At 47.2% G+C, this 25,530-nt stretch overlaps 1 protein-coding gene across 1 annotated transcript; it reads left to right on the top strand.

The window, feature by feature from the left end:
• The first annotated feature begins 24,100 nt into the window (after nucleotides 1-24,100).
• Nucleotides 24,101-24,952, top strand: dio2 (iodothyronine deiodinase 2). The gene has a single exon (XM_060829004.1). The coding sequence runs from the start codon at nucleotides 24,101-24,103 to the stop codon at nucleotides 24,950-24,952; it is 852 nt and encodes a 283-aa protein (XP_060684987.1).
• The last annotated feature ends 578 nt before the right edge of the window (nucleotides 24,953-25,530 follow it).

Here is a 25,530-nt window from a genome sequence, read left to right as displayed (position 1 = left end):
CATTAGCTGTGTTGTTTTCTATGGCCTCACTAGGATGTGGCATGTGGAATAATGCCAAGATTACAACCCTAATGGTCCTGCTTTTCAACTTTCTACCTGGCTCCCAAATTTCCTGTGCCTGCTGGTAATGATGAGGTGACAATGATTTTATTTCACTACATGCACAGGCACCTCACCTGCATTCACAGGCCAGGATGTTGCTGAGGATTATCGCAGTTCTCCATGAACAGGTGGTGTAGTGGTATCAGCAGCAGACAATGCCCTTTACCTGTATCTGGTATTTCTGAATTCATTAAGGCTTTTGTACTCTCAATGTCAGGAAAAAGGGAGGACTGCCGATGTTGGAGAATCAGAGTCAAAAAGTGTGGCGCTGGAAAAGCACAGCCGGTCAGGCAGCATCTGAGGTGCAGGAGAGTCAACGTTTCAGGCATAAGCCCTTCATCAGGAATGTGGATGTGATGAAGGGTTTATGCCCGAAACATCGACTCTCCTATTCTCAGCAAACTGTGCAGTCTGGATACCCCTGATAGCTCTCACCCAAGAAACTGTAAGTGAGGAGGATAGTATGAGATGGGAACAACATCCTCAAAACACAATCTGAGCAGCTCTGTGACGCTGGACTGTGTGCTGTGTGGGTCTGTTTCCCTGGACACACATTGAGACAAACATTGACTATGCCTGGAGTTCATCAACTTGGTCTGTCTGAAACATATTGGTCTGCCCGTGTGAAGAGTTGACCTTGACCGAGTGTTGCAGATTGGTACATTCCAGGGTCCAGGGCTACATGCTGAGGGACACACTAAAGCCTGGATCAGCTGCTGCCAAGGCACTGTAGGGAACAATCACAATCTGAAATCTTTCTGTCAAATATAACGAGGGCCCGTTGAGTTGTCAGACCCCCTTGTTGCCTCCAAATGAATTTAAATAGTTTCTGCATGAGCAGCAAATGCCTTAGTTTCACAACTGCAGAAAAGCTGTGAGGAATGTCAAATTCTACTGTGTTAGAATCCCTAGTGTGAAAGCAGGTCTTTCGGCACATCAAGTGCACACCAACCCTCTGATGAGGAGCATCCCATCCAGACAAGACCACAGTCTCCCAACTCAATCCCCATAACTGTTTTAGGACCTTTTGTACAGACATATAGATCTTTTTTTCTGCAAATGGAGCATTTTTATATCTCGTCAGTTTTCCCTCTTATTCATGTTACGTTATGAGAACAGGTTCCATAGACTTAGCTTTTCACTATAACTGAACTAATTGTGATGCTCAAGGTGATTTAAGGAGCCAATAGGGTAAACAGGCATGTGCCATTTGCTCTGGAGAGAGTAGAGTCCAGAACAAGGAGGTTATAAACTTAACACGAGAGCTAGTCCATTCAGGGGAGATGTTAGATACAAAAGGTAATGGAGATCTGGATCTCTAACCCTCAGATAGAGGCTAGAAGTCAATTTGGAACTGAGACTGATAGATTTTTATTAGACAAGGGTCATAGAACCAAGTGGATGGAAGGATATTAGTTAGAATTTAGATAGATTTAGAGAGATTTTTAGGTAGATTCTTCTGATTTTTATTAGATATGGGTCATAGAACTAAGCGGTTGGGATAGAAGGATGTTGGATAGAATTCTGATATATATCAGCTATTATGTAATTCAGTGGCAGTACAATCTCAGCATCCACAAGGTCTTCAATGTTCAACTGTTCCGACTTGGATCTCAGGATTTTCTGTTCAATGATCTCATCAGGGACAAGCAATGATGTTTTGATGCCAATAATCACAAAGTTGCTTGAGAAGGCATTCTTGTTCTTGACTGTGAAGATATGATAACTGATAAGTTCTGGGAAAAAGAAACCGTACTGTGAAGCAACAAGGTCATTAAAAAGGAATTGGTCTGAAATACAAACTCTCCTGAGATACTACCTTTCCTACTGAGCGTCTCCACCTTTATTTATTTATTCTTCTCTGAGATTTTCTGCATCTGCTTTTAGCTTTTGGCTTATACTGCAATAGTTTTATGTGAGGGAAATCGTGTCTCACAAACGTTATTGAGTCTTTTGAGGAAATAACCCAGAAGTTTGATGAGGCCAGAGCAGTAGATGTTGTTTACATGGACATGGCTTTACATAGTAAAGCCTTTGACAAGATTCGGCATGGTAGACTAATTAGCAAAAATTAGATCACTAAGATTCAGGGTGAACTTGCCAACTGGATACAAAAATTGGCTTTATGAAAGTGGAGGGTTGTTTTTTGGACTGGAGGCCTGTTACCCAGCGGTGCTCTATAGTGATCGGAACTGGGTCCACTTTTGTTTGTCATTTAAATGAGAATATGGGAGACATGATCAGTAAGTTTATGGATGACACCAAAATTGGTGGTGTAGTAGACAGTGAAGAAGGTTAGCTAAGATTAGGAGATACCGGTGTTGCACTGGGGTGTACAAAGTTAAAAATCACAGAACACCAGGTTATAGTCCAACAGGTTTAATTGGAAGCACTAACTTTCGGAGCAACGCTCCTTCATCAGGTGGTTGTGGAGCAGTGCTCCGAAAGCTAGTGTTTCCAGTTAAACCTGTTGGATTATAAACCTAGTATTGTGTGATTTTTAACTTAGCCAAGATTACAAAGGGATCTTGATCAATTGAGTTAATGGGCTGAGGAGTGGCAGATGGAGTTTAATTTTGATACATGTGAGGTATTGCATTTTGGTAAAACCAACAAGGGCAGTGCTTACACAATTAAGTGTTGGACCTTGAGCAGTGTTGTAGAACTGAATAGGATAAGACCTTTTTCACTGGAGCATAGGAGGTTAAGGGGTGACCTTAGAGAAGTTGATAAAACCATGAGGAGTACAGATGAGGTGAATGGCTGGTGTCTTTGTCCAAGGATAAGGCAAGGCAAGGGGGCATATTTTTAAGATGAGAGGAGAAAGATTTTAAAAAGACATGAGGGGCAACCTTTTTACACAGAGAGTGGTTTAAGTGTGGAATAACCTTTCAGTGGATGTGGTGGATGTGGGTGCAGTTATACATTTAAAAGACATTTAAATAAATACATGAATATGAAAGGTTTGGAGGGACATGGGTCAAATGCAGTGTCATGCACCAGGACAGACCCCTTAAAATATTTTAAGAAAGTAGCCTAGACCCTAAGTGGGTGCTCCAGATGTGGTGTCCCTGGTCAAACTGCTTGGCTTCAAGCAAAACATAGTTTATTTAAACACTGTGTTAACAGTTACTTCCAGTGCTACGAGCTAGTGAGGGCAGGAATAGGAAGATAGAGCAGTTGAATGCATGGCTGAGGAGCTGGTGTATGGGAGAAGGATTCACATTTTTTGGATCATTGGAATCTCTTTTGGGGTAGAAGTGACCTGTACAAGAAGGATGGATTGCACCTAAATTGGAAGGGAACTAATATACTGGCAGGGAAATTTGCTAGAACTGCTTGGGAGGATTTAAACTATTATGGTGGGGGGTGGGGAGTGGGGGGGGGGGGGGGGAGGTGGAGGTGGGACCCAGGGAGATAGTGAGGAAAGAGATTGTTCTGAGACGGGTACAGCTGAGAACAGAAGTGAGTCAAACAGTCAGGGCAGGCAGGGACAAGGTAGGACTAATAAATTAAACTGCACTTATTTCAATGCAAGAGGCCTAACAGGGAAGGCAGATGAACTCAGGGCATCGTTAGGAACATGGGACTGGGATATCATAGCAATTACAGAAACATGGCTCAAAGATGGGCAGGACTGGCACCTTAATGTTTCAGGATACAAATGCTACAGGAAGGATAGAAAGGGAGGCAAGAGAGGAGGGGGAGTGGCATTTTTGATAAAGGATTGAGGGTTTGGTTAAGAAAAAGAAGGAAGCATACGTCAGGTATAGACAGGATAGATCGAGTGAATCCTTAGAAGATTATAAAGGAAGTAGGAGTATATTTAAGAGGAAAATCAGGAGGGCAAAATGGGGACATGAGATAGTGTTGACAAATAGAATTAAGGAGAATCCAAAGGGTTTTTACAAATATATTAAGGACAAAAGGGTAACTAGAGAGAGAATAGGGACCCTCAAAGATCTGCAAGGCGGCCTTTGTGTGGAGCCACAGAAAATGGGGGAGATACTAAATGAATATTTTGCATCAGTATTTACTGTGGAAAAGGATATGGAAGATATAGACTGTAGGGAAATAGATGGTGACATCTTGCAAAATGTCCAGATTACAGAGGAGGAAGTGCTGGATGTCTTGAAACAGTTAAAAGTGGATAAATCCCCAGGACCTGATCAGGTGTACCTGAGAACTTTGTGGGAAGCTACAGAAGTGATTGCTGAGCCTCTTGCTGAGATATTTGTATCATCGATAGTCACAGGTGAGGTGCCGGAAGACTGGAGGTTAGCAAACATGGTACCACTGTTTAAGAAGGGTGGTAAAGACAAGCCAGGGAACTATAGACCAGTGAGCCTGACCTTAGTGGTGGGCAAGTTGTTGGAGGGAATCCTGAGGGACAGGATGTACATGTATTTGGAAAGGCAAGGAATGATTCGGGATAGTCAACATGGCTTTGTGCGTGGGAAATCATGTTTCACAAACTTGATTGAGTTTTTTGAAGTAACAAAGAGGATTGATGAGGGAAGAGTTGTGGATGTGATCTATATGGACTTCAGTAAGGTGTTCAACAAGGTTCCCCATGGGAGACTGATTAGCAAGGTTAGATCTCATGCAATACAGGGAGACCTAGCCATTTGGATACAGAACTGGCTCAAAGGTAGAAGACAGAGGGTGGTGGTGGAAGGTTGTTTTTCAGACTGGAGGCCTGTGACCAGTGTAGTGCCATGAGGATCGATGCTGGGTCCACTACTTTTTGTCATTTACATAAATGATTTGGATGCGAGCATAAGAGGTACAGTTAGTAAGTTTGCAGATGATACCAAAATTGGAGGTGTAGTGGACAGCGAAGAGGGTTACCTCAGATTACAACAGGATCTGGACCAGATGTGCCAATGGGCTGAGAAGTGGCAGATGGAGTTTAATTCAGATAAATGCGAGATGCTGCATTTTGGGGAAGCAAATCTTAGCAGGACTTATACACTTAATGGTAAGGTCAGAATGAGTGTTGCTGAACAAAGAGACCTTGGAGTGCAGGTTTATAGCTCCTTGAAAGTGGAGTCACAGGTAGATAGGATAGTGAAAAAGGTGTTTGGTATGCTTTCCTTTATTGGTCAGAGTATTGAGTACAGGAGTTGGGAGGTCATGTTGCGGCTGTACAGGACATTGGTTCGGCCACTATTGGAATATTGTGTAAAATTCTGGTCTCTTTCCTATCTGAAAGATGTTGTGAAACTTGAAAAGGTTCAGAACAAATTTACAAGGATGTTGCCAGGGTTGGAGGATCTGAGCTATAGGAAGAGGCTGAACAGGCTGGGGCTGTTTTCCCTGGAGCGTCAGAGGCTGAGGGTGACCTTATAGAGGTTTACAAAATTATGAGGGGCATGGATAGGATAAATAGGCAAAGTCTTTTCCCTGGGGTCGGGGAGTCCAGAACTAGAGGGCATAGGTACAGGGTGAGAGGGGAAAGATGTACAAGAGACCTAAGGGGTAACCTTTTCATGCAGAGGGTGGTACGTGTATGTGATAAGCTGCCAGAGGAAGTGATGGAGGCTGGTACAATTGCAACATTTAAGAGGCATTTGGATAGGTATATAAATAGGAAGGGTTTGGAGGGATATGGGCCGGGTGCTGGCAGGTGGCACTAGATTGGGTTGGGATATCTGGTCGGCATGGACGGGTTGGGCCGAAAGGTCTGTTTCCATGCTGTACATCTCTATGATTCCATGACCCTATACAAAGAAAGAAAGAGGAATTTAGAATAACCTATTGGAAAACTGGACTGAATAATAGAGGTAGTACCCATTATTGTTCCAATATAGTAACATCCCATACACACATCCATTGGTAAAAAGTTAATTCAGACCCAGGTTCTTGCATTTAACATCAAGAGAGATTTCAGAGAAAGTCACAGTTAGGAATCAGTTACTTGAAACTCTGCAACTCTTCTGGGTCCCAAACAGCTCTACTGCTACAGCTGAAAAAAAAAGGGCTGATCTGGGCTAACTGGTCACTGCCCTTCCATTGTTGTATCTGTTTTATAAAAACCTAAAGGCCTCTTAAACTATAGACTTCAGCTTCCTCCAGTAGGCACTTCAGCACCTCTGCCTTTTCCACCTCTCTTGAAGAAAAACCCCAGGACAAAGTAACTTTATCAGACAGGTGAGACTCTTTTAATTTTGAATTATGGTCAACATGAACATGTTGGACCGAAGGGTCTGTTTCTGTGCTGTATGACTCTGACTCTATTGGCCAGCTCTGTGTTTACTCTATGACTCCACTTACCAAATGGAATAACTATATCCATCCCATCCAGTTTTGAAGTCTCTAATATTCAATTTTGACATTCCTGCTGAGTTCCTGATTTTTTTTAATCAGCCTGATCAGAGATGAGAAAGCTCCTTGCTAATGAAACTTAGTGTTTTTTAGCTTATCTGGAACTCTGACTCATCAATTACCTTTTGCAAGTCTTTTAAAAGTAGAATCCCGACTGTGCTGAAACAGGCCCTTTGGCCCAACAAGTCCACACTGACTCTCTGAAGAGTAACCCACCCAAACCTTTCCTTTACCCTCTTGCTCTACATTTACCCCTAACTAACACACCCCTGAACATGACAGGCAATTTAACACGGCCAATTCACCTGACCTGCAACTTTTTGGATTGTGGGAGGAAACCGGAGCAAACCCACACAGACACGGGGAGAACATGCAAACTCCACACAGACAGTCATCCAAGGTTGGAATTGAACCTGGATCCCTAGCGCGGTGAGACAGCAGTGCTAGTCACTGAGCCACCATGCCGCCCACACGGTGATTTCCTTCAGGTCCCTTTCCCCAGTGGGCTGGTTCAAAAATTCCCTGCTGGTTTACAAGTCTAACCACAGCTTCTCCAGCAAGCTCCAGTCAACCATCTTCACCCCTCAGTCTGAATGACTGTACAATGCAGGGCACAGTACATAACGCACTGTTTTCATCCAGCGCTGCAATTCTCTCCCTCAAGCAATCCATCAGTTTTAATTTGACTGCCTGTGCTCTGTTGGAGTTGAGGCAGGCATTGGAGATTGCAGCAAGAATAGCTTTGAGCTTGTGTCTTATGTACCACTCAGCCAGATGATGGGACACAGAGCCCCCTGTAAAAACGAGGCAGACTGAAGAAAGGAGAAGGTTACTCGCAGATTGTGGCAAATTCCCTTCATTTGTTTATTGGGAAACACAGCCAACAAAGCCGGTTAGGATTGCTGCAAACCGTATGGGAAACAATTACAAGATATGTGTCTCCTTCTCTCACTGACTCGTGCTCAACCAGTGAAAACAAAACTGCTTCCATCTGCTGGGAGAGAGGTTGGAACAGAGAAGACAATCCAAACCTTAATGTTAGATGTACGTTGTTTTACGATTGATGCTCGAAAGCACTTCCTTCCGCAAAAGGGACCAGAAATCTGAAACTCTCTCTCCCCCCTAAAAGCTGCTGCGGTCACTGGTGGAGGGAGGGGAGCAATTGCAAATTGGATTCATTTTTGTCAGGCGAGGAATGAAAGGATATGGAATCCGAGCAAGTATACCATTAAGCATTACATTCAACGAGGAACTATTTGCTTGATGGAAAATGCGTGAGGGGCTGAATGGCCTCTTTCAGTTGACAATGTGAGCGGGCGCTTAACCTCCACTTCTCATGATTTCACAGATTGTGTTGAACGTAGAAGAATCCCTCTGTTGTTGAGTTGGAGACAGGGATTTTGCCCTTGATCCCTATAACTCTGCAAACTCTGTGGATGTGTTCAGTTGAAATGTCATCAAACTTTGAACACTAAACTGTTAGAAAGCAAATATTTAATTGACAAATTTATAGGAAATGGCCAAAAAGAAGGTGGTGACAGTGGTGGAGACGATGGGGACGGGTGAGGGACAGGGTTTGAGGAAGGATTTTTCACATTTAGCCTGCAAACCTACTAATTGCAGTCTCTGGATGTCCGATGGACCCTCCCAAAACCCAAAATCATTGGGGGGGGGGGTGGGGGGTGGGGGGGGGGGGGAACAGATAGTGCTGGAAAAACTCGGCAGGTCTGTGAGCAGCTGTGGAGAGAGAAACAGAGTTAACATCCAATGATGCTTCTTCAGGACATTCTGACTGGAAACATTAACTCTGTTTCTCTCTTCACGGATGCTGGCAGACCTGCTGAGTTTCTCCAGCATTTTCTGTTTTTGTTTCAGACCTTCACCCTCTACAGTTCTTTGTTTTATATAAGTTATTGAGGGAGAGAGTTTGACTTGTATGACCCTGCTTCCCAACATCACCCTGAGCCGTAATTTAAAGCTTGTTCTCCTTTGATCCAGCCTCCTTACAGCGCCTCCCATTATCTACCCTTCAAATTCTTTGACCATCTTAAACACTTCAATTTGATGATCCCTTAAACTGTTCAAGCCTAGTCCATGTAATCTGCCATCATAAATTACATGCTTTGATCCTGATATCATACTAGTGAGTTTACACTATCCTTTCTAACATGAATATATCCTTAATAATGTCAGTGCCTGAAGCTGAACAGATCTCCAAATACTCAATGAACAAAGCTCTGTGCAATTTGTTGAACAGAGAATCTAAAAGCTTCAGGATGCTACTTGCAAGCCTGTCAACCTCAGGATCATTTTTTTTAGATTCAATTGCCTACAGAATGGAAACAGGCCCTTCAGCCCACCAAGTCACATTTGGATACAGAACTGGCTCAAAGGTAGAAGACAGAGGGTGTTGATGGAGTGTTGTTTTTCAGACTGGAGGCCTGTGACCAGTGGAGTGCCACAAGTCCGGTGCTGGGCCCTCTACTTTTTGTCATTTAACATAAATGATTTGGATGCGAGCATAAGAGGTACAGTTAGTAAGTTTGCAGATGACATCAAAATTGGAGGTGTAGTGGACAGTGAAGAGGTCACCTCCGATTACAATGGGATCTTGATCAGATGGGCCAATGGGCTGAGAAGTGGCAGATGGAATTTAATTCAGATAAATGTGAGGTGCTTCATTTTGGGAAACCAAATCTTAGCAGGATTTATACACTTAATGGTAAGGTCCTAGGGAGTGCTGCTGAACAAAGAGACCTTGGAGTGCAGGTTTATAGCTCCTTGAATTTGTAGTCGCAGATAGATAGGATAGTGAAGAAGGTGTTGGTATGCTTTCCTTTATTGGTCAGAGTATTGAGTACAGGAGTTGTGAGGTCATGTCGCAGCTGTACAGGACATTGGTTAGGCCACTGTTGGAATATTGCATGCAATTCTAGTCTCCTTCCTATTGGAAAGATGTTGTGAAACTTGAAAGGGTTCAGAAAAGATTTACAAGGATGTTGCCAGGGTTGGAGGGTTTGAGCTATAGGGGGAGACTGAACAGGCTGGGGCTGTTTTCCCTGGAGTGTCAGAGGCTGAGGGATGACCTTATAGAGGTTTACAAAATTATGAGGGGTATGGATAGGATAAATAGACAAAATCTTTTCCTTGGGGTCAGGGAGTCCAGAACTAGAGGGCATAGGTTTAGGGTGAGAGGGGAAAGATGTAAAAGAGACCTACAGGGCAACTTTTTCATGCAGAGGGTGGTACGGGTATGGAATGAGCTGCCAGAGAAAGTGGTGGAGGCTAGCACAATTGCAACATTTAAAAGACATCTGGATAGGTATATGAATAGGAAGGGTTTGGAGGGATATGGGCCACGTGCTGGCAGGTGGGACTGGATTATGTTGGAATATCTGGTCGGCATGGATGGTTTGGACTGAAGGGTTTGTTTCTATGCTGTACATCTCTATGACTCTATAAGTCCACACTGACCCTCTGAACAGTAACCTACCCAGACCCATTCCCCCTACCCTATATTAACCCCTGACTAATGCACCCAACACTATGGGCAATTTAGCATGGTCAATTCACCCTAACCTGCACATCTTTGGATTGTGGGAGGAAACTGGAGCACCCACAGGAAACCCACACAGACAGGGAGAATGTGCAAACTCCACACAGTAGGTCACCTGAGGCGGGAATTGAACCCAGGTCCTTGGCGCTGTGAGGCAGCGGTGATAACCACTGAGTCAAATAAAGGTCTGGATTTTAACATTAGCTCCACAATTTATAAAATGTGCAGGGGACAGATACCCCCTCTTGGGACCAGCCTTCATTGATGCTCATGTTAAACCTTCCACAGATGATTCACGCTCAGAAACATAGGAGCTGGTGTAGGCTATTCAGCCCATCAAGCCTGCTCCACTATTCAATAGGACCACGGCTGATCATCCAACTCAGTCCCCGTACCCTTTGGTGCCTTCAGCTGTAAGAGCTGTATTCGCTTCCACCTTGTAAACATTCAATGTTTTGGCCTTTAATCCCTTTCTGTGACAGAGAGTTCCGCAGGCTCACGACTCCCTGGGTGAAGACCGTTTGGTTTGTGTTCTTCCTTAAACCAGGACCCCTGGTTTCTGGACTCCCCAGTCACCAGAACGTCCCAGGAACATTGCAATGCTGTTGGAGCGGCGACAGTTTACTGGTATAATCTTCAGGGCTTTTGATCCAGAGACCAATGTAATAATCTGAGGGCCTGGGTTCAATTCCTGCCTTGGCAAATGGTCAAATCTGGATTCAAAAAAATCTGGGATTAAGAATCTAATGAAGACCATGAAGCCATTGTTAAAAAGGACCAAAACTGCCTTCTCTACCCAGTCTGGCCTACATGTCACTTCAGGCCCACACCAATATGGCTGACTCTCAACTGCCTTTTGGGCAATTGGAAAAGGCAATAAATACCAGTGACCAGTGCCATCTCATGCTGTGAATAAATCAAATCTTTATGGTGTTTAGACCTATTCAAACTTTATATGTTTCTGTGAGTTCTCCCCCACCCCCATTCTTCTTAACCACATCGTCTCTCTTCGTATATCAGACCTTCCACCCTAAGGAGCATTCAGGTAAGCTGGGTACAGTGTATCAGACTGACTCACACCCATGTAATGTCTCTCAGACTGACACACATGGGTACAGTCCCTCAGACTGACTCACACTTGGCTATGGTCTCTCAAACTGACTCACACCCAGGCACAGTCTCTCAGACTGACTCACACCCAGGCAAAGTCCTTCAGCCTGACTCACACTTGGATACAGTCCCTCAGACCGACTCACACCCAGGCACAGTCTCTCAGACTGACTCACACCCACGCACAGTCCTTTAGATTGACTCACACCCAGGTACAGTCTATCAGACTGACTCAACCAGGTACAGTCTATCAGACTGACTCACACTGAGGCAAAGTCCCTCAGACTGACTCACACCCAGGTACAGTCCCTCAGCCTGACTCACACCTAGGTACAGTCTATCAGCCTGACTCACACCCAGGTACAGTCTATCAGACTGACTCACACCCAGGTACAGTCCCTCAGACTGACTCACACCCAGGTACAGTCTATCAGCCTGACTCACACCCAGGTACAGTCTATCAGACTGACTCACACCCAAGTACAGTCTATCAGCCTGACTCACACCTAGGTACAGTCTATCAGCCTGACTCACACCAAGTACAGTCTATCAGACTGACTCACACTGGTGAAAGCAGTTTCCCTGGCTGGTGTAAATAAGGTTTGCAATGACAGATAATTGGGATTATAACTTAATTGAATACTTAAGCGATGTTGCTGCTGGAGTGCTTTCCCAGGATCATAAATCTGAATGGCAGTGGGTTTGGAGTCGGGGAATGAGCGGTATGCAGTAAGGGAGGACCAGTGGGGGTCTGGAAATGTTGAGCACATACAGGAGACAGACAGTGAGCAGGTGACAATATCTGTGTTTTACACTACAATACCTCCCCTTAGCCAATCCATAACAACTGCCTATTGTCAACATCTGTGTCCTTTGGGCTGCATGGTGGTAAGTAGTTGACACAGCTGCCTCACCGCACCAGGGACTTGCCTCGGGTGACTGTGTGACGTTTGCTCATTCTCCCTGTGTCTGCGTGGGTTTCCTCCCACAGTCCAAAGATGTGCAGGTTGTGGTGGATTGGCCATGCTAAATTGCCCATTAATGTCGAGGCATGTGCAGGCTAGGTGGATTAGCCACGGGAAATGCAGGATTATGGGGTGAGTCTGGGTGGGATGCCCTTTGGAGGGTCACTGGACGGCCCGAATGACCTGCTTTTACACTGTTAGCATTCGATGACTGTTCACATGTAAATAAAAGGCAACTGGGTGACAGGATACCAGTCCAGAGGGTGGTACTGGGAAAGCACAGCAGGTCAGGCAGCGTCCGAGGAGCAGGCAAATTGACATTTCAAGCATAATTTGGACATTTCCTGATGAAGGGCTTATGACCGAAATGTCGATTCTCCTGCTCCTCGGAGGCTGCCTGACCTGCTGTTCGTTTCCAGCATCACACTCTCGACTCAGACCTCTCTTTCGCCTGACAGGATAGTAGCCTCTAGATTAGAGCGGTGCTGGAAAAGCACAGCAGGCCGGGCAGCATCCGAGGAGCAGGAAAATCGACGTTTCAGGCAAAAGCCCTTCATCAGGAGTGAGGATACCAGCCTTTGTGGAGTTATTTGACTCCTGGTGGGAAGTACTCCCTGTTCTTCTCCACACTTTGTCCTCCCTGATTCACCAGTGACTGATAACAAATCAGGATACCTGGAAAGTATATGTTTGATTTTGTTGCGAAAGAGGGCTTGCTGCCAATCCATAAACATCCAAGGCAAGCAGCCAGTGAGAGAGAGAGCTCGAGAGCTCGAGAGAGAGACATCCAGCCAGAAACCACACTGTGAACCCCTGTTTCGCTGTACTTCTCTGCTGAGAATTGTGGGATTTTTAAAAAATCAACTGGGTGGGAATATTACCTGTGTGGCATCAAGATGGAGGAATTCTGTACTTCTTAGTCATGAGATCAGCAATGATCGTATTAAATGGAAGAGCAGGCTGAAGGGGCTGAATGGCCTCCTCCTGCTGCTGGTTCTTATTGTCCTTTCTGAGGGTCGTATAATGAAGACCCCTGGACTGGACTGGGATGTGATAAGGACTGGATCATCAAGTTTGAGTGATGTTGGGTTGAAGGACTGATATTGACCCAGACTATCAGGGTGGCCGGGGATCTTTTTAGACCAGCGTTGACACGTTATGAAAAGATGGCTCCTCTGACAGTGCCACAACATACTTCCACCACCTCCCTCTCCGTGCCTTCTTCTTTGACAAAAAAAAATCCCAACTTCCCGCTGAGGACCCCTTCTCCCGCCTCCAACTACCTCCTCCACTTGGTCACCCTCCCCCATGCTGGCGTTGTACCAGCCCTGGACCTCTTCATTGCAGACTGCCGATGTGACATTGGCCGCCTCAATTTCTCCACCCCCCCTCACCCCCTCCAACCTCACCCCCTCTGAACATACAGTGCTGTATTCTCTCCGCACCAACCCCGAGTTCACCATCAAACCTACTGACAAAGGCGGGGTGATGGTAGTCTGGAGGATGGACCTCTGTCGCAGAGACCAAACACCAACACTCGAACACCACCTCCTGCCTCCCCCTTGCCTACGACCCCACTGCGACCCATTTTGCCAAAATCACTCATTCTGTCCATGCCCTCATTGCCTCTGGTGATCTCTCCTCCACTGGCACCAAACTCATAGACCCCTAACCCCGCACTGCCCAGTTCTACTTGCTTCCTCAGATCCACAAGCCCAACTACCCCGACCAACCCATCGTCTCTGCATCCTCCTGCCCCACCGAACTCATCTCATCCTACCTCGACTCCATCCTCTCCCTTCTTGGTTCAGCCATTTCCCACCTAGATCCACGACACCAACCACACTCACCATCACTTCAATAAGGGTGGCATGGTGGCTCAGTGGTTATTGCTGCTATCCCACAGCACCAGGGACTCGGGTTCAATTCCTGGCTTGGGCAACTGTCTATGTGGAGTTTGCATGTTCTTCCTGTGACTGCGTGGGTTTCCTCTGAGAGCTCTGGTTTCCTTCTACAGTCCAAAGATGTGCAGGTCAGGTGAATTGGCCATGCTAAAATTGTCCATGGTGTTAAGTGAAGGGGTAAATATAGGGGAATGGTTTTGGGTGGGTTGCTCTTCGGCTGGTCGGTGTGAACTTGTTGGGCCAAAGGGCCTATTTCCACACTGTAGGAAATCTAATCTAATCTAAACTTCTAGTTCCCCGGCCCCCAGTGCTTTATCTTCATTATGCATGTGCAGTCCTTATACACGTCCACACCCCACAAGCACGGCCTCCAGGCCCTCCACTTCTTCCTCTCCAACAGACCCCTCCAGTCCCCGTCCACCAATACCCTCCTCTGCCTTTCCGAACTGGTCCTCACCCTCAACAACTTTTCCTTCAACTTCTCCCATTTCCTCCAAATCCAGGGGGTGACCACGGGCCCCCCAGCTACACCTGCCTCTTTGTCGACGATGTCGACTGCATCACATTGATGACTGCATCAGTGCAGCGTCCTGCACTCAGACTGAACTGGAACAGTTCACCCACAACTTCCACCGCGCCCTCAAATTCCCTCAGTCTATCTCGGGCACCTCCCTCCCCTTCCTTGACCTCACCATTTCCATCTTTGGTGACAATCTCCAGACTAACATTTACTACAAGCTCCAGACTCCCATAACTACCTGGAATACACCTCCTCTCACCCAGTATGCAGCAAGAACTCCATCCCGTTTTCCCAATTCTTCTGCCTCCACTGCATCTGCTCGGATGAGGAGACATTCCACATGTGAGCGTCCCAGAAGTCAACTTATTTCGAACAAGGTGTTTTTTTCTTCCTTTGCCATCCAGACAGCCCTCAGCCACACCACCTCCAATCTCCGTTCCACTACTCTAAAACACCTCTCCAAACGCAAGAAAGACAGCGTCCCCTTGTCCTTACCTACCACCCCAATCCCCGCATACAACGCATCATCCTTAAACACTTCTGCCAACTCCAACTAGACCCCACCATCAAGAACGCCTTCCCTTCCCACCCCTCTCTGCCTTCCGTGAGGACCATTCCCTTTGATAGTCCTTGGTTTGCACCACTCTCCCCACCAACATCCCTGAACCCCCAGGTATCTTCCCCTCCAACCTGAGAAGATGCAAACCTTGCCAGGTACACCCCCCCCCTCACCTCCATCCAGGGCCCCAAAAAGCCCTCAGAGGTGAGACACTGCTTCCCCTGCCTCTCCTCTAGCCTAGTTTATTGCATCAGGTGCTCCCGATGTGGTCTGCTCCACATCGGGGTGACCGAACGTAAACTTAGGGAATGGCTTGCCGAGCATCTCAGTCACCTCTCAGTCACCGCCCATTTCAATTCCCCTTCCCATTCCCTTTCCGAAATGACCATCCTTGGCCTCCTCCATTGCCACAGCGAATCAGACCACAAATTGGAGGAACAACACCTCATCTGCTGCCCACAGCCTGGAGGACTCAACATTGAGTTCTCCAATTTCAAATAACCTCCCTCCCCATCCCCTGAATCCCTTCCCAGCCTTTCGCCCTCCATTCCACTCCTCCCTGCCACCAACCGGATCCATTCCTCCCATTGACCAACCAGGTTGTACTTTTTATCTGTCTTCACCGATCCCCACTTCATCACCCTGCCCTCGCCGCCCCCTTTATCTGCAGCTCCCCCCCAACACCCACAACCAGACCTGAAGAAAGGATATACCTGAAACATTGACTTCTGCACCTCCTGACGCTGCCTGGTTCTTTCTGCCTGCCTACCTCTGACAATGCAGCCCTCACTCAGTACCGCACTGCAAGTGTCAGCCTGCATGTTCTATACATGTCTCAGGGGCAGGACAGAACCCTTGAGTCTAGAGTGTGGGGAGGCTTTACACTGGTGAACCTAGAAACCAGGGCCAGCTTTGGGCCAATCGGCCCCTTCCAGCCTGCTGCAGCATTCAATCTCATCGTGGCTGATCATCCAACTCTGTGCCCTGTTCCCGATTTCTTCCCATATCCTTTGATCCCTTTACCCTAAGAACTGTGTCTAACTCCTTCTCAAAAACATTCAATGTTTTGGTGACCACCTTTGATGCTCCACACTTGCCTCCACCAACTATTACAGCGCTTCAACTGCTTTCAGCGGAGGAGAATTCTGAAGGCTCCCCAATCTCTGGGGGAAGAAATTTCTCTTCATCTCTGTTTTAAATAGGCTTATCCTATACCCTTAGACCGTGACTCCTGATTCTTGGCTCGCTGGCCATTGGAAACATTCTTCCTGCATTTCCCCTGTCTAGTGCTGTTCGAAAGTTAGAAATTCTCATGAGATTTTCCCACTCATTCTGCTAAATCCTAACCAACCCAGTCTCTCTTCATACATTACTCCTGCCATTTCTAAACAGTTTATACCACCTTTACTCTTTTCGCCATTAAATGGTACGGTCAGCATGTTCTAACCCAATCAAAGGCAGAGATTCCATCAGGTGGAGATGGTGAATGGTGGGTTACCCTGTGGGTCTCAGGCAAGAGGAGAAGGTTGAGAAGGAGAGTCCTTAAGTTGGTTACAGGAATTGAACCTAGTTTGGTGACAGCAGTCACTAGCTGTCCAGCCAGCTGAGCTAACCAACCCCAGTTTGTGTATGTAAAGTGCTTGAACACTTTAGCAGTGACTGCCACAGTATTAGGGTAAATGGGGCTGCATCATTAACTGGTGAAAAGCACTGGAAAATCCCCAGGGAGACTTGGAAAACCTTTTCCCCCTTCCCCACTGACCCACCCCCCCAACCCATACCCAAGGGAAAAGCTTTAGGGGTCAGAGGGACATTGTGGTCTGTGCCTCTCAGGATAGACAGGACAGGAGAAAGCATCAAAGCCCATGCACCAGTATACAACTGGTTGCTTCAAATTGCCTCATACTGTTATACTCATTCATGGGACATGGGCATCATTTATTGCCCATCCCTAGTTGCCCCTTGAGAAGGTGGGGGTGAGCTGCCTTCTTGAAGCACTGCAGTCCACCTGCTGTGGGTTGACCCACAATGCCCTGAGGGAGGCAGTTTCAGGATTTTGACCCAGTGACAGTGAAGGGACGGCGATATATTTCCAAGCCAGGATGGTGAGTGGCTTGGAAGGGAACTTGCAGGAGATGGTGTCCTTTGCCCTTCTAGTTTTGGAGAGTGCTATTTTGAAGAGCCCTGGTGAATGTCTTCGAGATGGTACACACTGCTGTTACCGGGCGTCAATGGCGAAGGGAGTGGATGTTTGTGGATGTGTGCCCATCAAGTGGGCTGCTTTGTCCTGGATGGCATCAAGCTTGTTGAATGTTCTTGGGGCCGCACCCATCCAGGCAAGTGGGGTGTATTCCCTTGCGCCTTTCACAACCTTGGTCATCATGAAACACCTCCCAATTAGCCAGTACATTGAGCATGTGGTCGCTGTTTGACTGTGGGGAGACAAGGCAGTTTATTGTGTGCACAGCAAGATCCCACAAATCGCACTGTGCTAATTAGCCAGTCAATCTCTTCGAAGATGATGGTTCAAAAGTGAAACAAGTCAGTGAGTCAGTGAGGATTTTGAAAAGGTAGGTTAATGTTTCCTGTGTGTGGTATGTTTCCCATCAGACCAGTAGACCTCTCCTTAAAAGCCCCACTGGATCACTTTGGTATGGAATTCCCTCTGGGATACTCCAAGTATGGCCGTGGTAGGGCGACAGAGACCTCTGTGGCATTTTGTGAAGTCTTCTGCCCCCATTAGGCAGAGCTTGTGTGTTGGGGATGGGATTAGGGTGAAGGGCTCGCAGTGTGTGTGTGTGTGTGAGAGAGAGAAATTGACAGTGGGTGTGTGTGTGAGAGAGAGAGAAATTGACAGTGGGTGTGTGTGAGAGAGAGAGAATGTGTGTGTGTAAGAGAGAGAGAACGTGTGTGAGTGAGAGTACGTGTGAGAGATATTGACAGTGAGAGTATGTGTGAATGAGACAGACTGTGAGCGAGAGAGCAGATTGAGAGTGTGTAAGAGAGATTGAGAGTGGGTGTGTGTGAGAGAGACAGTTTGTACATATTTTTGTGTGTGAGAGAGAGAGAAAGAGACTGTGTGGGTGAGAGAGACAGTGTGTGTGAGAGAGTGTGAGAGAGAAAGGGAGCATGTGTGTGTGAGTGTGTGTGTGTGTGTGAGAGAGAGAGAGAGAGAGAGATAGGGTCAGTGGGTTGGAAGTTGGGCCAAAATGGTTCAAACTGACACTCCAGCCAGAAGATGACGAGGTAAGTTTTTTAATAGGTCAGTGAATGAGCACAGGTTAAGTTTGCTCAGTGGGTTTCACAGAAAATAATCTCAGTCTATTTGGAGTGACCTCTGCACTGACTAAGTGCATCCAGTTCTAAGAGTTGCAAACTGTGCAGACGGTCAACTTTTTAAAAAAAGACTCATTCTCAGAATTTATGCAGTGCTGGCGAGAATGACATCGATTGCCTGGTCCTAGTTAGACTGTTGCACTCTGGGACGCAGCAACAGCTTCTCAGACTGACTCATGCCGGGATACAGTCTGTCAGACTGACTCACACCTGGGTACAGTCTGTCAGACTGACTCACACCTGGGTAGAGTTTGTCAGACTGACTCACACCCGGGTACAGTCTGTCAGACTGACTCACCCAGGTCCAGTCTGTCAGACTGACTCACACCTGGGTACAGTCTGTCAGACTGACTCACACCTGGGTAGAGTTTGTCAGACTGGCTCACACCTGGGTACAGTCTGTCAGACTGACTCACCTGGGTACAGTCTATCAGACTGGCTCACACCAGGGTACAGTCTATCAGACTACCTCAGTTCAGGTTCTGATCAATAGTAACCCCCAGGATATTGATCATTGGAGATTTAGCGATGTTAATGGCTTTGGATGTCACAGGAAAATTGGTCGATTCTCATATTGGAGCTGGCCATTGTATGGCCTGTAAAGGAGTTCCAATTCCTTTTGCTATCCCACTGGTTACTTTGAGCTGCTGTCTGCTGAACACCCGCACCCCACACCCCTCCCACCTCCACTGAGTAATGCCACTGATTGGCCCAGGCCTGGATAACGCACTTCAGTGTCTGAAAAGTGGTGAATGGTGCTGGACAGTCAGGAATCTTCGGCGATCATCCCCAATTTGGACTCTATGATGGAGGGAAGGACATTGACGAAGCAGCTGAAGGTGGTTGGGCCTAGGACACTACCCTGAGGAAGTCCGGCAGAGATGTCCTGAAGCTGCGATGACTGACCTCCTGCTTGGAGAGCAGAAAAGACTTTAATTGCTTTAAAACTTTGTTCAAAGGGAGGCATCTTAAGACAGTACAAGATTTGGAGATGCCGGGGTTGGACTGGGGTGGAGAAAGTTAAAAATCACACAACACCAGACTATAGTCCAACAGGTTTAATTGGAAGCACACCAGCTTTCGGAGCGTCACTCCTTCATCAGGTGATTGCGTCAATCTGATTGTGACAATCACCTGATGAAGGAGCGTCGCTCCGAAAGCTAATGTGCGTCCAATTAAACCTATTGGACTATAACCTGGTGTTGTGTGATTTTTAACTTAAGACAGTACAGCAGTTCTTTGTTATTGACACTGGGAACGTTAACCTTGACTGAGTGATTAAACCTCTGAAGTAGGATTTAAACCTACAGAATGGCATGGAGGTAAAAATAGTACTGACTGAACCAGAGTAACAGGAAGGTAATGCATCCTGAGGGCAGTGATGGGGGAGGAGGTAAATGACATGGTTAAGGCAGTATAGTGTACTTGGTTACACTCTGACCAAGAATACGTTCAACAGATCCTGCAGCAGGATTTGGATCAATTTGTGTAAATTACAATGAGATCTTTTTGCCACATTCCAGACAACGTGAAATAAATCATTGATTCGATCATGTGATAGTCAGGGATGGTTCCTGGAAGATAATAGCATTTATGAATTCACCAAAGGGATTGGATTTTGGGCATGAAGAGATGATTAAAATGCTCATTGGTGGGGGTGGAGGGTGGGTAATGTTCAGCAGCCCAGCAGCTCTAAGTTCCCGCTGGGGAATTGAAGTAATTGAACTCCTTTACAGGCACGGGGAGTATATCTCACATCGAGGACAACGGTCTCGGTCAGGGAGTGCCACATGTTAGGGGGTGCTGTCTTTTTCAATCTGATTTTCAGTTAAATCAAAAAGGCTTTTGGGACACTATTTTAAAGAACAGCAGGATTCCTGGTCAATATTTGTCCCCCAAACAATGAAGATCTGTTCTGGTCATCATCACAGTTTATGATTACATTTCTTCCCTCTCAGATACTGGAGCAATCCGTGTCTAAACGCAGCAAGATTTTGGTAACCTTCACTCTTGGGCTGGAAGGGAACAAACAAACATTTACGCTACACGAGTGCCCGGCGATTATCATGTCCAACAACAGAGAATCTAACCATTATTCTTGGCGTTCAATAACATTACCATCACTGAACCGCTAAATGATTATTTGGGAACACCACCAAAAGCAAGTTCTCTTCCCTACCCCCCCAAACAAGCCACTCACCATCCTGACTTGGAAATATATCACCATTCCTTCACTGGCACTGGGTCAACATTGTGGAAGTCCCACTGTGCAGGCATTGTGGATCTATCTACAGCTCATCAGTTCACCAAGGCAGAAGTGAGTACTGTAGATGCTGGAAATCAGAGTCTCGATTAGAGTGGTGCTGGAAAAGTACAGCAGGTCAGGCAGCATCCGAGGAGCAGGAAAACTGATGTTTCGGGCAAAAGCCTTTCGTCAGGAATTCAGCCCAATCAGCAGTCCACCAAGGCAGCTTATCCCCACCTTCTCAAGGGCAACTAGGGACGGCCAATAAATGCTGGCCCAGTGAGTGATGGCCATGCCCCATGACGGACAAAATAATTCAACATCGTTTTGTAATTCCCATTGACCAGGAACTGAATTGAATAGCTATATAAAAACTACGGCCACAAGAGCAGGTCATAGGCGAGGAATTTGGGAGTGCTTAATGATTAATGTTGTACTGGGTTAAGAATGTCAAGCAATGGCATGATTTTTGGGATGGTCCCCTTTCAATAATCCTCCTTTCTATGCCTCAGGTCTCTCTAATGGTCTGGAGGATATACTGTTAGATGTTCTTAACAAGTATCTTGTCATACGTAACCTGGTATAGTTTATTGCAATAATAGCAATAGACACATTTAACATTAACTAGTCAGGGACAATTACATCTGCCAGGCATCACATATGTCACATCCATTGACAGACTGTGTTGCATCATGACCTTGACTGCATCTGATGCAATTCACCCAGCAACCCTTTCAGAATCATTGCCTCATCTAAAAATAACTCACCTCCTGACTCCCCAGAACCTGCCCACCATTACTAGGCACACATTAGGAGTGTGATGGATTACTCCCCACGTGTCTGGATGAGTGCAGTTCCAACGACAGGCAAGAAGCTGGATTTCATCCAGGACAAAGCAGCCTGGTTGATTGGCACCTTATCCATGATACCTTCGATACCACCACACAGTGGCATAACTGTGTACCCATCAGCAAGATTCAATAGAGAGTTCATTAGGACTCCCTTACAAGCACCTTCTGAAACCCTCACCTCTACCAGTTAGGAGCAGGAGAGCAGATACACCATCTCCAAGTTCCTCTCCAAGCCACACTCCATCCTGTCTTGCAAATATGTTGCCGTTCCTTCACTATCACTTGGTCAAAAAGCTGGAACTCCCTGCTGAAGGGCATCAGCTTGATCTCTGGGTTCAGCAACCATTTACCAGGATGCTGCCCAGACCAGAGAGTTTGACTACAAGGAGAGGCTGGATGGGCTGGGACTTTTTCACGGGAGCATAGGGGCATGAGGGGCTGAACTTATCGAGGTTTATAAAATCAGGAGGTGCATAGATAAGGTGAATAGCAAGTCTCTTTTCCCTAGGGTGTGGGATTTCAAGACTAGGGGATATATTTTTAAGGTGAGAGCAGAAAGATTTTAAAAAAGATATGAGTGATAGAGAGAGAGGTTCATGCGTGGAATGAACTGACAGAGGAAGTGGTGAATGCAGGTACCATTACAACATTTAAAAGTTCATGAGTAGGAAAGGTTTGGAGGGATATGGGCCAATCGCAGGTAAGTGGGACCAATTTAGTTTGGGAACATGTTTGGCATAGTCTAGTTGGACCGAAAGGTCTGTTTCCATGCTGTATGACTCTACGACTGCTGAGTCTAGGTCTTTTTGACCAGCAGCGATGGAGAATAGCTACAATTGGCTCTTCAGGAAAAGAAGATTAACGTCAAGGTGTAGTTAATTCCGTGAAGGCTCTTGGTTTGGGTTTCATTGGCGGTCAGGCAAAATTGCAAAGACCGTCAGGAACTAGAGTTGGTACATCTGTCTCCTTGGTGAAGGTGGGGGGAACCTCATGCATATTCTCCACCTAACATTGTGTGCCATCATCAGGCTGTGAAATCACCAGCATTAACCCCTTCAGAGCTGACAACTTATTTACAACTAATGTCTTTGCCTTAAGTAACACAGCAGAACAGGAGAGTACTCCAGCAATGTGCGGAGGGCTCCTTAATCCCTGGGCAAGTCACCATATGCCCATACTGCTTTTCCAGTTACCTTTGACTGAAATTCAACTCTCCCTGCAGAGGACCAATGTAAGAACCTGCTCCTTCTCTGGAGTTTGCAATCCTCCACCAGCCACTCAGCCCTCCCATCTCCTTCAGGGTGTAAGTTCTGTCTGATTGTCCATATACAGGATTGCACTGGATTGGCAATCACTCTCACTGCACGCAGAACCTCTCAGCCAGTGAAGGTACCAAAATATTCAGTCTGTGTGTGTGTGTAGCTCTCTCCAGGCCCATCCCAACAGCACTGTAGGCTAATGGCTTGCTGGTTAGCACATGGGAGGCTGTGGGAGCTTGCTGTGCGTGAATTGGCTGATGGATGGTGCTCCTTGCCTTACAGCAGTGGGACACGTCGGTAAGTGCCTCCATTTGGCCTTCAAGCCCTCGCCGATGTTGTTGGGGCTTTGCAGGCGCCATACAAATGCACGTCCTTCCTCTTTTTTCACTGATGAAACTTTGACCGTAAAGTTCCCGGAGTAGACTCAAAACAAAACTCAGACTGAACTCTCTCTCTCTCTGTGTGAGTGAGTATTTATTACTTTCCAACAACGAACGACACTGAAGCTTTTGGTAATCCTGTTTTCTTTAATACAATCTGCGTTCGGTTTTTTTTGAAACACCAAGTTGACTCTTTTCCAAAGCGAGCTGCTCACGTGAAGATTTTTCCGGGAGATTAGCCGGGCTCTGGGTATATATGGACAGCACTCCAGCGGCTCATACAGACTCTGGGACTAGTCTCAAGGGAGCAGCGTCTGCAAACTGGGGGGAGAGACAGAGAGAGGGAAGGACAGGAGAGGTAGAGGCAGACAGAGAGAGTCAGGAGATGGAGAGAGAGAGGGAGTGAGTGAGACAGAGAGAGGGACAGGACAGATGGAGTGAGGCAGGAGAGAGAGATAGAGAGAGAGAAAGGGACAGGAGAGAGAGAGAGAGGGACAGGAGAGAGAGAGGGGCAGGAGAGAGTGAGTGAGACAGAGGGGGCAGGAGAGAGGGACAGGAGAGGTAGAGGGAGAGTGAGACAGAGAGAGAGAGAAAGGCAGGACAGGTACATATAGAGAGAGAGAGTGAGACAGAAAGGGGCAGGACAAATATAGAGAGAGAGAGGGAGGCAGGAGAGATGGAAATTTAGAGAGAGGGAGACAGGACGATAGGAGAGAGGCGAGAGAGAGAGAGCTCCAAAAGTGACTTTAGCAGAGACAGTGGAGAATAACATTGGCTAAGCTGAAATAAGAGTTATAAACGAAAGTGATGGAATAGTTTTCCCAGCATTTTGAAAAGTGTAAGAGCGTCCGCCTGGGGGAGAAAAAGACAGCTACAGACCCCAGGGTCTCCTTTCTGCTCTCTCTCCCCCAATTCCCAGCACTAACCCCTCCTCCCCATAGAGGTAGAGGAGGGTGGTGGGAGGGAGGGAAGGGGAAGGGGCAGGAATGGGTTTGCTCAGTGTCGACCTGCTCATCAAGCTGCAGATCCTGCCGGGTTTCTTCTCCAGCTGCCTGTTCCTGGCGGTGTACGATTCGGTGGTACTGCTGAAGCAGGCAGTGTCCCGCCTGAGCGGCCCAGGAGCTGGGGATGGAGTGCCCCGCATGCTGACGGTGGAGGGGATGCAGACGGTGTGGAGGAGCTTCCTGCTGGACGCCGCCAAGCCGGTGAGGCCGGGGGGCCAGGCCCCCAACCCTCGGGTGGTGAGGCTGGGCGAGCGGCAAGGTGAGGCGGAGCGGCTGCAGAGGGTGGGAGGCCTGGCGGAGTGCCACCTGCTGGATTTTGCCAGCCCTGGGCGACCCTTGGTGGTCAACTTCGGCTCGGCCACCTGACCCCCCTTCGTGGCCAGCCTGCCAGCCTTCTGCCGCACGGCGGAGGAGTACCAGGCTGGCGCTGACTTCCTGCTGGTCTACATCGATGAAGCTCACCCCTCAGACGGCTGGGCTGCCACCTCGCCCTTCCAGCTGCCCCGTCATCGCACCCTGACCGAGAGGTGTTCCGCCGCTAGCCTCCTCCTCCGGCACTTCCCGGTGCCCCCCCAGTGCTCGGTGGTAGCCGACTGCATGGACAACGAAAGCAACGTGGCGTACGGCGTTTCCTTCGAGAGGTTCTGCATCGTGCAGGACGAGAAGATCGTGTACTTGGGGGGCAAGGGGCCCTTCTTCTACAGCCTGGCAGGGGTCAGGGCATGGCTTGAGCAACACTGTCTGAAACAGGGGGCAAAGGTTGGCAACGACGCCCCCCACGACCTCCCGGCTCCCATTCCAGCTGCTACCCACAGCCCTCAACTGGACGTATAACATCCTGGGGGTCATCTGAAGAAGAATCACTGAAGATATCCAACGCAATGAAGCCATTTCAGTCATTACCAGATGCCAACCATTCACCACCACGTCCTTCTCTCCTTAGGCGCTGCCGAGCTCTGCTGAGCTTCTCTCCGTCTGATTCTGATGTCCGGCCAAAGCCACCGTGTTTTGCTTTATTTCCCCTGTGCCTGGCAGTGCCTCCAATCGCTCCTCTGCCCAGTTCAATGGGCAGACCTATCACTGCCAATGGGCACCGAACACTGGGCCATAAATACCAACATATTCTGGCAGCTTTCGCAACCCGAGATTAAATTTGTGTTTTACGAAAAGCATCAAGACAAGCAAGAGAACCTTACCCCCTCGCCCGTCTTCAAGTTACACAAAAGCCACGTTAAAGACCACCATGAGCTGTCCCTTTCCAAGTGATTAAAAAGACTGAATTGAACAAGAAAGTCTTTCTTCTGGACAGAGACTGTTTTGTTTAATTACCGTGGGACTGCTTTCAAAATATCCTCCAGGTTTTCAATGTTGATTTTATGTTTAGAAAGTAATTTATTTGTTTTAGTTGAATT

The sequence above is a fragment of the Hemiscyllium ocellatum genome, chromosome 8, assembly GCF_020745735.1.
Source record: "Hemiscyllium ocellatum isolate sHemOce1 chromosome 8, sHemOce1.pat.X.cur, whole genome shotgun sequence".
NCBI lineage: Eukaryota > Metazoa > Chordata > Chondrichthyes > Orectolobiformes > Hemiscylliidae > Hemiscyllium > Hemiscyllium ocellatum.
Note: the sequence above shows the minus strand (reverse complement) of the source record. Positions and strands in the feature narration are given on the sequence as shown.